Consider the following 12,702-nt stretch of genomic DNA (forward strand, 5'->3'; position numbering starts at 1 on the left):
CCAACTCCGACACCGAACTCCCACGATGCAAAACGGCCATTTTCCCTGCTATCCCCACCCCCACCGAGATGGCTACTCACCCCGGAAATAAGGCCAAAAACACACCCAAGGAGAGGGTGAAGCACCACGCGACGCGCCCTATGGAGAAGATGGGGCAGCCGAAAAGAAACCCACGGCCGGCCAAGTCTTCGGCGAGGTCTTGAAGACCGTTGGTGATGGGGAAGACAAACCCTCTCCCGATTCCGTACCTGATCCGGATGGCCCATGTGATGTTCAAATGGCTTTGGAGGAAGTGAAAGTCAAACTACCCGAAATGGATATAGGGACAAATCTACCTTATGAAAGTGCCTTTGTCCCATACTCCCCTAGTGAGTCACGTGTTGTACCTCATGGATCTTCCCCCATGCAGCCAAAAATAGGTGAGATCCTACACCTTGCAGCCTTGGACTCGGTAGAGAAACTCGATGCTACGTCGGCGCAGCCGCTATCACCGGAAACTTATCGAAGGTTATATACAACCCAAAGGAAACCCCCAAAAGCCCACGGGATGCTTTGAAAGTACCACACATACGTCTTGGGATGGGAATGGACCCTCTCTTGATGACTTCCCACCGCTTGAATGAGGAAGGACGAGGAAGCTCCGAGCTACGTTTGAGGCCGGCCTGAAAGATTTTGATGCGGCCCTAGCCCAACCGATGCCTACGATGAAAACTAACACCCCTCGGGATATGCTCGCTCCCGGGGGTGTGATCAAGGCCACGCCTAGTGTCAAGAAACCCGAAGTAATACGGGACGCAACAACATTCCCCGATACGCCTATGGACGATGCCACGTCTCACGATGGCAATGAAGATGCCGAGAAGACCCAAACCAAAAATGGAAATGCCGAGCACAACACGTCGAGGCGAGGCCATGACTCGGCCGAGAAGAATGGCACGAAACCAAAGTCTATGGCGGATATGGTCTGGGAGGCTCCGAAACTAGACGGCCCACAAGTCTTCAAACCGGAGAGCATTCAAAAGATTGGTTACGCAACCACATCCATTGGAGTCCCGGCTATCTACTTCTCCGGGGCAGAAATACAAAAGCTTGCGACATCCCTTGGGCATGCCATTGTCGGTAAGTTTTCACATTCCATCCCGACCTCCCATCAAATACAAAAAGCTCTTGATACTATTAAATTCCGTCGAGGCTTTACTTGGAAATATATTAATGCTAAACACATACTTGTGCAATTTGAGGACATTGCGGACTATGCTCGGCTTCTTAGTGGCCCTAAAGGCACCCCGGTGTGGTACATCGACCGACACCCGATGCGAGTATTAAAATGGTCACCTGATTTTGATGCATATTGTGAATCCCCTATTGCGGCAATATGGTGCAACTTAATTGGCCTACCCATACACCTCTTCGACCAATCGGCGCTATTTGCCATTGGTAAGCTCCTAGGTACGACATTTCAAGTAGACCGAGCCACGGCCAACAAGTCACGCTTATCCTTCGCAAGGATTTGCATCGAGATTGACATCACGAAACCGCCACCAGAGGAGATTAGCTTGGATATTTGTGGACATGAAGTGGTGCAACAAGTGAAATGGGATAAAATACCGTCCTACTGTGGGGAGTGTAAGCACGTGGGACACAAGAGTGAGGTGTGTTATGCGGCAAGGCCATCGGAACGCCCCCCCTAAGCGGAACTACAACTTAATCCCAACGAAGCAGCCACAAAACGGGGATCCCGGGGACAACAATTCCAAGGCCGAAAAGAAACACCAAGATGATAACATGGAATGGAAACAATATGGGAAGAGCAAAACAAGAGGTGGCCAACCACAGAGGAATGCGAAGGCAAAGGAAACCGATGGGGCGGGGTGGTCAGGCCCGGATATTGCGGGAGAAATGCAACACGAACGGGGCATGGACATGGTGCTATACTCTAACACGGAGGACCGTGGCGGGCGACAATGCTCCACCCAACATTGCGCCCCGATCACTAGATCCTCGTCACTGGGGAATGGACGGGATAAGGCTATGGTAGGAAGTGCCACCGAACAGCGAGAGCCATCCGCACCCTCCGATGGTCAAGGAACATCGAGAGGGGCGTTTTGGAAATTTGACCTTGAGAGGGCCGAGGCACGAGTGATGGAGAACCAATTGGGTACCAACCGATACTTCTCCCTCATGGCTAGTGAAAACTTTGCGGAAATTGATGGGGATGATATAGAGGAGTTGGAAGTGAGCATGCCCGCGAACTTGGATGATGGCGGGGTGATCCCCAACCTCATGGCGGCCGAATCAAGCCAAGGAGGAAATAACCTTCAAATCACTAAATTCCAAGGAGGGCCTTCTCACCCCCCGGGTACGAACGCCTTTTGTTGATTATGCCAATTAATTTCTTGTTTTGGAACGTTAGGGGGATCGCGAATGCGCCAACCCAAAAAGTCCTTAAGAGACTAATTAAAACTCATAATATTCATTTCCTTGCAATAATGGAGCCGCTCACCACCTTAAACCCGGAGAGATTCTCGAGAGCACTGGGGCTGACCTTCAAGGCCTCAAATTCCAACGGGAAGATTTGGGTTTTTGTTGAAGAAGGGGCTAATTTTGAGGTGGATGATGATTCGGATCATGTGTTACATGGCAGGTTCATTAGCCCCCGGCTTCCTTGTCCTACTCTGATTTCGGCCGTGAATGCTAAGTGTACAAGGGGGGAGCGGAGTACACTCTGGGAGAAAATGAGAGATATTACAATAGCCACTGATGGGCTGCCTTGGATAATTGGAGGGGATTTTAACACCATCCTCTCCACGAGAGATAGGGTGGGTAGTGATACTAATCGGCATGCCGAGATGATTGATTTTGCCGAAGCCATTGAGGATTGCAGACTAATAGATCCGGGGTTCGATGGCTCGGACTATACTTGGGATAAGAATGGCCTTTTTGAAAGACTCGACAGGGTGCTGGTTAGTGAGCCCTGGACTCGGCTCTTCGAAGCAATTAGGGTAACCAACCTACCTCGGATTGCCTCGGATCATGGGCCGTTGCTTGTTAGATGCAAAATGAAGAACAACCCCGAGGGGGGAAGAGCTTTCCGTTTCCACAATATGTGGACACGTCATGAGGAATTTGTCAACATTGTGCATGAGGATTGGACGGTGCCTACGGAAGCCGAAGGACTGATCAACCTACAGATCAAACTCTTAAGGATCAAGAAGCCTCTCAAGCGATGAAATAAGGAGATATTCGGGAACATCCACGCTAACCTCCGTGCGAGTGAAGAGAGCATTGCCTTAGCCCAGGCTGACTTTGAAGCGAGCCCCTCACCCCGGAACAGAACCTAATTCAATAAAGAGATAGCGAAATATATTCTCTTGCTCAAAATGGAGGAACACTTTTGGAAACAAAAGGCAACCCTCAAGTGGCTTGAGGAAGGTGATAAGAACACCAAGTTCTACCAAAGCTGGGTTAAGCAAAAAAGGATACGTCTTAGGATCCACAAGATAAATGCCAATGGGAGGGAACTTACGGATTATCAAGAAATCAGAAATTCGGCGGTTGAATTCTTCCAAAATCTCCTGGCACCGAACCATCCGGAGTTAGCAGAACCGACCCTAGAGTTACTACAACTGTTAGCACCTTCGGAACAATTGGAGGGGCTGGCCGACCCCCCGGACGCAGATGAGGTCAAACGTGCTGTGTTCGACATTTCCCGCAATAGCGTCCCCGGACCGGATGGCTTCACGGCCACTTTCTATCAAACGTGCTAGGGCAGCATCGGACCGGATGTTGCGGTTAAGCAGTTTTTTGGCGGGGCCTTTCTTCCCCGGAGCATTACGGCTACAAGTATAGTTCTCATTCCCAAAAAGCTCTCGCCAACTACATGGAGTGACTACCGGCCTATAAGCTTGTGCAATGTCATTAACAAGGTAATAACCAAAATTCTCACGAAAAGGCTTGCGCCTCTCCTCCCGCGGGTTATCTCACCGAACCAAAGTGGGTTCGTGAAAGGAAGACTCCTCAACGACAACGTTCTCCTCGCCCAGGAAATGATACATGAGCTCTCAAGAAGCACACCAGCTCCGAACGTGGCGATCAATATTGATATGGCTAAAGCTTATGACAGGGTGCAATGGCCCTTCCTCGTCAAGGTTCTCATACAAATGGGGTTCCCGGAGAGGTGGACTAGGCTGATTGAAAGGTGCATTGGTACATGCTGGTTCTCGGTCCTCATTAATGGAGCCTCGACTGGTTTTTTCAAATCCTCACAAGGACTTAGACAAAGGGATCCCATTTCCCCAGCCTTGTTTGTGATAGCGGCCGATTATCTCTTGAGGACTCTTGATAAGCTTATCCTTGGGAAAAAAGAAATGACATACAAGGCCACACGTGGATGTATGGAGATCAGCCATTTGGCATATGCCGACGACATCATCATTTTCACTCAAGCGGCCCCAACTTCCCTTCGGAAACTCAGATCGTGTCTAGACCACTATGCAGACGTATCCGGACAACAAATAAACCTGGCCAAGAGTAATTTCTACATTGCCGAAGCACACGAGGGATGGGCAAATTCAATACAAACTGAGGGCGGCTTCTCTCGAGGTACATTCCCTTTTCTTTACCTTGGGGTCCCTATCTATCGTGGGGTTAAGCGAACAGACATGTTTATGTTCCTCCGGCGGTCCGGTTCTCCAAGGCCGTGGGGCTGCCCTTCATCGGCTCGAACACAAGCGGCAAGATTTGGTTGTTTGCGGAAGAAGGTTCTACTTTTGATATTGATTGGGACTCCGAACAAATCTTTCACGGGAGGCTCAAGTCACATCGCATTGCTAGCCCTCTAGCTATCTCGACCGTGTACGCCAAATGCACAAGATCTGAGAGATACCTTATGTGGGATAAGATGAGAGAGATCGCTGGAACCCTCGAGGGAATACCATGGATTATAGGTGGTGACTTCAACACCATTCTATCCCACCGGGACAGAACTGGGAGCGACACCAACCGGCAGGCCGAGATGGTCGATTTTGCGGAGGCAATTGAGGATTGCCGACTCATGGACCCAGGGTTCGATGGGGCAGAATTTACTTGGGCCAAAAACGGTCTATCTGAACGGCTGAATAGAGTGATTGTTAATAAGGCTTGGAATAGGGTCTTCGAGGCCACCCGAGTAACGAACCTCCCATGGATCGCCTCGGACCACGGACCAGTCCTAGCACGATGCAAAATGCCGAACATTGCCATCGGGGGGAAGGCATTCAGGTTCCAGAACATGTGGATCCGACATGAGGGATTTTTGGCTGTAGTTAAGAATGCGTGGGAAGAGCCCACTGGGGCGGGCGGCCTTCTAAACATCCAAATTAAACATTCCAGAGTTAAAAGAGCACTAAAGGAGTAGAACAAAGAGGTTTTCGGGAACATTCACGTCAATCTTGCGGACAAGGAGGAAGCCATTGCCGTGGCCCAATCCAACTTTGAGGACTTGCCTACACCCGTGAATAGGGCAGTGATCAACAAGCATATTGCCGAGTACATCCTTTTGTTGAGAATGGAAGAGGATTTCTGGAGGCAAAAGGTAGCTTTGAAATGGCTAGCCGAGGGGGACAAGAACACCCGGTTCTATCAAAGCTGGGTGAAACAAAAAAGGGTTCGCCTTCGCATTCACTCGATTCATGCCAATGGACAAGAGCTAACCGAGGAAGCTGACATTAAAAACTCAGCAGTAGAATTCTTCCAAAACTTCTTACGCCTTGCAACCCGGTCCTGGATGAACCGGACCTCGACCTAATTCACCAGGTTCACTCAGCTGAGCAAGTCACGGATATTGCCCAAGTACCGGATGCGGATGAGGTCAAAAGTGCCGCTTTCAGTATCTCTGGAGATAGCGCACCCGGACCCGACGACTTCTCGGCTAGTTTCTATCAAGTCTGCTGGAGCATTGTGGGGCCAGACGTGGTGGAGGCAATTGGGCAGTTTTTCAGAGGGGCGTTCTTACCTAGAAGCATTACGGCCACAAGAATAGTCCTCATCCCAAAGAAGGCTTTGCCAGAGTCATGGGCTGATTATCGTCCCATCAGCCTTTGCAATGTGCTGAACAAGATCATCACCAAGGTACTCACGACTCGACTCTCTCCTTTTCTTCCACAGGTCATTTCCCCAAACCAAAGTGGATTTGTTAAAGAGCGGCTCCTCAACGATAACGTGCTATTGGCTCAAGAGATGTTCCATGAGCTTGCACGATGCTCCCCAGCGCCAAACGTAGCGGTGAAGATTGATATGGCTAAAGCATATGATAGAGTGCAGTGGCCTTTTCTCTTTAAAGTGCTCCGGCGCACGGGCTTTCCGGATGCATGGATATCCCTTATCGAGAGGTGCATTGGTTCGTGCTGGTTTTCGATTCTTATTAATGGGGCACCATCGGGGTTCTTTAGATCGACACGGGGAGTACGACAAGGCGACCCGATATCCCCAGCACTGTTCGTGATTGCTGTGGACTATCTATCGCGTGCCTTGGACAAGCTCATACTTAGCCAAAAGGAGATGATTTTCAAAGCCTCCAGGAGATGCATAAAGGTCAGCCACCTAGCGTATGCAGACGATATCATTATATTCACACAAGCGGCGGTGACCCCCCTGCGACGACTCCGAGCCTGTCTCGAACACTATGAAAAAGCCTCGGGTCAACAAGTCAGCCTGGCCAAGAGCAATTTCTATATTGCCGAGGCTAATGAGCAATGGGCAACCTCGATCCAAGTAGAAGGGGGCTTCACTAAAGGGGAATTCCCTTTCCTTTATTTAGGTGTTCCCATCTATCGTGGGGCTAAGCGCACGGACATGTTCCTCTTCCTCCGGGAAAAGATTGCAAGACGGGTTTCAGGTTGGGCGCACCGGCACCTTTCCCTTGGAGGGAGGCTCACGCTTATTAAGAGCACTCTTGAGGCGATCCCCTTACATATCTTCCAAGCCATCGAACCCACTGCCGGAACGCTAAAGCAACTGGACCAACAAATGGCGCAATTCTTTTGGGGCTCGACAAGTGAGAGTAAGCGGACCCATTGGATTGGCTGGGACCAAATGAGCCTCCCCACTGATGAAGGGGGTCTCGGGATCCGCAAAACCAAGGAGGTCCTACGCACCTTCAACATAAAACTTTGGTGGCGCTTTCAGGAGCAAAACTCCCTTTGGGCGAAATACATGATGGCTAAATATTGTTTCAACTCCACACCGCTTACCTTTAGGGCGCCGAGCAGGAGCAGCCCTATGTGGAGAAGGCTCTCTAGAGCATGGACGCTTGCACAACCACACATACGGTGGCTAGTGGGTTAAGGAAATATCTATTTCTGGGACGACATATGGCTTGGTAACGTCCCACTTCGAGAGCTCAGCCTTGATGAATGGGGCAGACCTACCACCCGGGTCTCGGACTATATTAGAAATAGCAACTGGGATGAACCCAAGCTCCAACTCCTCCATGATCAGGCCGGCCTCCCACAGCACATTATTGATCGCATCCTCAACACACCGATCCTCCAAGGTGACCAGGACATCCCAAGGTGGACTCTCTCTAAGCACGGGGAATTCACGGTAGCTTCGACGTGGGACACAATCCGAGGGCACCATCCGATCATTCAGGGACTGGCCGATGTGTGGAAGGCGGGACTAACTACGTCTATATCCATCTTTATTTGGAGGCTACTCTCCAACCTATGCCCGTCGACACAAAGCTCCAGTGGCGCGAGATTGAGCTAGCACCCAAGTGCCAATGCTGCCCCAACCGACCGGGTATTGAGTCTCTTCAGCACCTCTTCATTCAGGGGTATGGAGCTCGTAGAGTATGGAGTGAGTTTGACGCTTGGTTCCCAGGCTCTTCCCCTCGCCTCCAAATCAATGACACAATCCCTACGAGAATAGAAGTGTCGGCGCGAAGGTGCCAACAGCCGAACATGAAACATCTCAGCCGAACCACCCCTTACCTCATCTTGTGGTTCATTTGGGCGGAGAGAAACAGGAGCCGCCACCAAGGCACACAGTTCAAACCACATAATGTGGCATGGCAGGTTCATATGTTCATCCGGAATTCTATGGTCAATGGAAGTCTGAAGCCGAAGCATTGAAAGAGAGTTAGGCTTGGAGTTAGCTTCCCTCAACAAGCGGAAGCAACCAGACCGCAACCACTAGCCATGGCGATCAAATGGAACCCCCCCGACCAAACGTGCATTAAACTCAACACGGACGGGTCCTTCATGGAAGCAACCAACAAAGCAGGGGGAGGAGGAATCATACGGGATCATTCGGGCAAGATGCTTGTAGCCTTTTGTACGCCCCTGGATGCACACTCGGCCCTGGAGGCTGAGCTAATGGCCATGATCCAAGGCCTGGACATTCCCAAGGACTTCGGATTACCAATTTGGCTCGAATCAGATGCCGAGCAAGCAATCAAATTGATCAATGGAAAGGTTTGGGGGCCGGCATGTGTTAGGCAAGCCGTGGCGAAATTGAGCCTGCTCAAGCGTCAACTCAAATTCCGAGCCACGTTCATACACCGGGAGGGAAACAAAGCAGCGGATCTCCTTGCTCGAAAGGCCCTAGAGCAAGACACTGACCTAAGAATGCAACACAATTCAGCATCGAGAGATCTCTTGGACCTCGTCCGACGGGATGCAATGGGAGTCCACCACATTAGGGACCTCGAAGGAGACGGACACTAGAGACGGCAAAGAGAAAGTTGGGAAACCATAGCACCTTGATTTGTTTGATTATCTTTTGTAAGGAGTATGAGGAGGTCCGACCCATGTGGGTCGGACCGCATACTACTCTAGGTTTTGTTATGGCGCATCACTTTCGGGTGCGGCCAATCTTTTCAATCATCTTTCCTTGGAATATAGGGATTAGGGACCCACGAACCCTCCACCATAGAGGTGTTTAAATAAAAAAAATGTTTAGGTTCCTCCGAGAAAAGATTGCGGCTAGAATTTCTGGCTGGGCTCACCGGCACCTCTCCTTCGGGGGAAGACTCACGCTCATTAAGAGCACACTCGAGACGATTCCAATCCATGTTTTCTAAGCTATCGAACCCACTTGCGGGGCACTTAAGCAGCTGGACCAGCTCTTGGCACGGTTCCTTTGGGGGTCCACTAGTGAGAAGAAGAGAGCACACTAGATAAGCTGGGACCAGGTATGCTTACCCACGGCAGAAGGAGGACTTGGCATTCGCAAGTTTAAGGAGGTACTCCGAGCCTTCAACCTCAAGCTTTGGTGGAGATATCGAGAACATAACTCACTATGGGCCAAATACATGATGGCCAAGTATTGCCAGAAATCCTCCCCTCTCGCCACTATAGCCGTGGGAAGAAAGAGCCAGACGTGGAAGAGGCTCTTAAAGGTTCGGGCGTAGGCACATCTACACATTCGATGGGTGGTTGGCCAAGCGAAAATATATTTCTGGGATGACCTGTGGCTCGGCGACAATTCCCTTCGAGACCTTGGCCTCGACGAAAGGGGCAACCCTCTCACATTGGTCTCGGACTTCATCCATAGGGAGGGTAACAAAGCAGCTGACTGGCTAGCCAAAATGGGCCTTGAGTGGACCGGTTTCCAACGCATGTACACCTCTACGGCTCCAAGACTCCTTAAATCCTTGGTTCGGCTAGATGCAAGGGGAGTCCCACATATCCATATCCAAACTGAGGAGGAAGAATAGAAGCAAGAGGAACGGATAGAGGAAGGATAGAAAGGTTTTATTTTGGTTGCCTTGATTGTATTCTGTTTCTGAAAGGAGTAGGGTGAGGTCCGGGCCATCTGGGTTCGGACCGCATACTACCCTGCCTTGTCTAGGCATACCACTTTTGGGTGTGGCCTTGCTTTGTATTTTGATTGTTTGGCAATATAGGGATGAGGGACTCACGAACCCTCCACCGTGATGGTGTTTGATTAAAAAAAGCCTCAAGTAGAATTGAGGCTTCACCTGTTTGTTAATGGAGAGGCGGCCAGGAGCGTTTGGCAGCACTTTGCAAGATGGTTCCCCCGGGTTCCAGCGTTTGGAGAGAATGGAGAAAACTTACAACTAAGATTTAGGTGGTGGCAATGGCACCTCGGAGTTAGTTCGAGTCAGCACCTGTCGGTGATCCTTCCGTGTTTGATTCTATGGTTTATTTGGTCATAAAGAAATGAAAATGTCCATAGAGACAAGGCGTTTGAGGTGGAGAATATAATCAAGAGGACTAACGTGAAGTTGAGACACTTAGTCTTAGAGACTGAGTGGAGAAAGTGTAGGCCGCGGCTGGACGTGATGCTCGACAGGGACTCGGAGGAGCATAGGATGAAGGTGGGCAGAGTCCAGTGGAGGCCGTCGGATCCCTTGTGGGTTAAACTCAATGTGGATGGAGCTTTTAGGCAGGCCTCTCAATTTGCTGGTGGTGGAGGTGTGGTTAGGGATGAGGAAGGAGACATCATCGCGGCCTTTTCTGCAAGGTTCGCGGTCAGCTCGAGCCTGGAGGAAGTCTCGGCCTTGCTGATAGGCGTGACTCAAGCAAAACAACACGGCAGCAGAATCTGGATTGAATCAGACGCGGAGTCTGTAGTTCTCGTTGGTTGTCTTCTGGCCACTGGGGGCATGCTGAGGTCTGCATTGATCTGGCTAGAATTAGGAGAAAATTGGAAGGATATGAGTGGAAAATTTTGCATATCTTCATAGAGGGGAATACGATTGTAGACTTCCTTGCTGACATGGGCGCACAGACAGGGACGACAACATACAATACCAGAGGTTCGGCTCCTCCTCGGGTTAAGGCTCTGTGTAGACTTGACCAACTAGCCCTGCCAAACTTCCAGTTCTGAAGAGAGGTTGCATAGGAAACTCAGGGATGGCTCGAAGGATGGCACCTGGCTGATTGGCTCAGCAGGGGCTGTTTATGCTTCATTTTGATGGTTCTTTGATTGCATTATGCAGGTATGGACATACAGGCAGGCTCGAAAATGATGCACGCAAGGGACTCGGTGCCTTCTCGGGGGTTTCAATTTCTTCCAGGTTTGGAGGTGAGGCTGTTGGTGAAGGAGACGTTGTGCTAGACCGGAGACTGAAGTGCAGGAAAGTCTTTGTTGGTTTGCTGACTGGAATGATGCAACTGGAGCAGATAGTTATCCTTTTTTGTAACATCCCAAATTTTTTTTGCGACTTTTGTTTTAATATGGATGTCGAGTGGAAAATTTTCTTTTATGAAATTATTCGTTCCTATGTGATTGAGTTGATTATGTGAAATAATTGTCATGAGCGATGTGGAATGAAATGTATATACATTATATGTAACAATGTGGGGAATTAAACCTGGGGATGTGAATATTTTCCTTTTAATTTCCTCCATATCACACGCCCCTTATGCCTTCAATTTTCCTTGTGGCTTATTAATTTTCGCCCCCCCCCTTTATTTTCTACTTTATTTTGTTCCCTTGTTTATGAAATACTCATTGTTTTATTTCTTAAGTTGTGAATATATTTCTCTCCAGGTAAATACCAAATAAATTCTTGGCTAATTAAATAGCAAAATTTTTGAAAACCCACCCCCATTCCACATGCCTATTCCTTCTTTTAATTGTGGGATTTTATTCATTGGCCTCTATTTTATTCCTCCACAATTAATTAATTAATTAATTTGTGGGATTAAACCTGGGACTATAAAATCAACTAAACCTAACCCTAGCCCCCATTCTTTTCCCCTCCCACACGTCCTCTCCCTCACACGCCTCCCTCCTCCCTCTCTTCATTCTCTCCAAAAAAATAAACCCTCCTTCAAGCCTTTGTTCTTGTGTCAATTGGAGTTGGAACTTCAAGATTCACCGAAGAATCGCACCAATTGTCGTTTTGTAACGACCCGCTAAGCCGATATTATTATAAACTATATTATTAGCTTGATTATCTATATAAGTAACTTTTATGCGATTAAATCCGAGCTACGATAGATTGTCGTTGTTTGTTTTGACGTTAGATAAGTGAATAGAACACGTAATTATATTACACCTATATGAATATAATAAACATAAATAAATAAGATCCCGAAAATTTAAAATCTTAATGTCCGATACATCCAATAAAAGTCCAACAAAAATTTATCTATACATCCTGCGTTTTAGAAAATCGGGTACTTCAACGCAGACAGCCACGAACTTGAACCGATTATACCTACACCAAATTAAATGAACAAGTGAGCAAATACTTCAATAATTACTTTAATAATAAATAAATAATCAATTAATTACTTAAAAAAAATTCCTAACTTGGTCCCCAAGTCTAACTTGGTCACCAAGTCAATAAATCAATTTAATATATATTCTCCCTACTCCCTAAATCTCTCCCCACAACTTGCATAGCAACTTGCAAAGGAACAAGTATAACCCCCCCCACGTCTTTGCACTTTCATGTACCCATCAGCATCAAACATCCCAAAACTTCTCTTCACACACACATATTTCGAATGGGAGATTAGGAGGAGCAAGAGATGGGATATTGCAGTGCAGATAATTATAGAGTCCAACCCAACAATCCATCATCACTTTATTCCCAAGGTAAAACTAAAGCCTTTCTTTTCCTTCGTATAGGTACAAGCATGCATGTATAATTTGAAAATAGAATCAGCCTAATTGAAATTAACAACAAACAGAAGTTCAACCTGATTTCACCATCAAGTTTTTAGTAGCAAGACAATTGTTTGA

General features: G+C 48.4%; 2 protein-coding genes across 2 annotated transcripts; both read left to right on the forward strand.

Moving 5' to 3' along the window:
• The first annotated feature begins 704 nt into the window (after nt 1-704).
• LOC121764210 lies at nt 705-1,691 on the forward strand. The gene has a single exon (XM_042160266.1). The coding sequence runs from the start codon at nt 705-707 to the stop codon at nt 1,689-1,691; it is 987 nt and encodes a 328-aa protein (XP_042016200.1).
• Nucleotides 1,692-10,285: 8,594 nt separating this feature from the next.
• LOC121764211 lies at nt 10,286-11,133 on the forward strand. The gene is made up of 3 exons (XM_042160268.1): nt 10,286-10,617; nt 10,946-11,023; nt 11,130-11,133. Exons 1-3 carry the CDS (start codon nt 10,286-10,288, stop codon nt 11,131-11,133), a joined length of 414 nt encoding a protein of 137 aa, XP_042016202.1.
• The last annotated feature ends 1,569 nt before the right edge of the window (nt 11,134-12,702 follow it).

The sequence above is a fragment of the Salvia splendens genome, chromosome 14 (assembly GCF_004379255.2).
Source record: "Salvia splendens isolate huo1 chromosome 14, SspV2, whole genome shotgun sequence".
NCBI lineage: Eukaryota > Viridiplantae > Streptophyta > Magnoliopsida > Lamiales > Lamiaceae > Salvia > Salvia splendens.

Bases quoted from the DNA above. Each gene is read 5' to 3' on its own strand.
- LOC121764211 (XM_042160268.1), top strand. From the start codon at position 10,286: ATGCTCGACAGGGACTCGGAGGAGCATAGGATGAAGGTGGGCAGAGTC. The intron at 10,618-10,945 runs GTCTGCATTGAT...TGCATTATGCAG, and splicing joins GCCACTGGGGGCATGCTGAG to GTATGGACATACAGGCAGGC.
- LOC121764210 (XM_042160266.1), top strand. From the start codon at position 705: ATGAAAACTAACACCCCTCGGGATATGCTCGCTCCCGGGGGTGTGATC.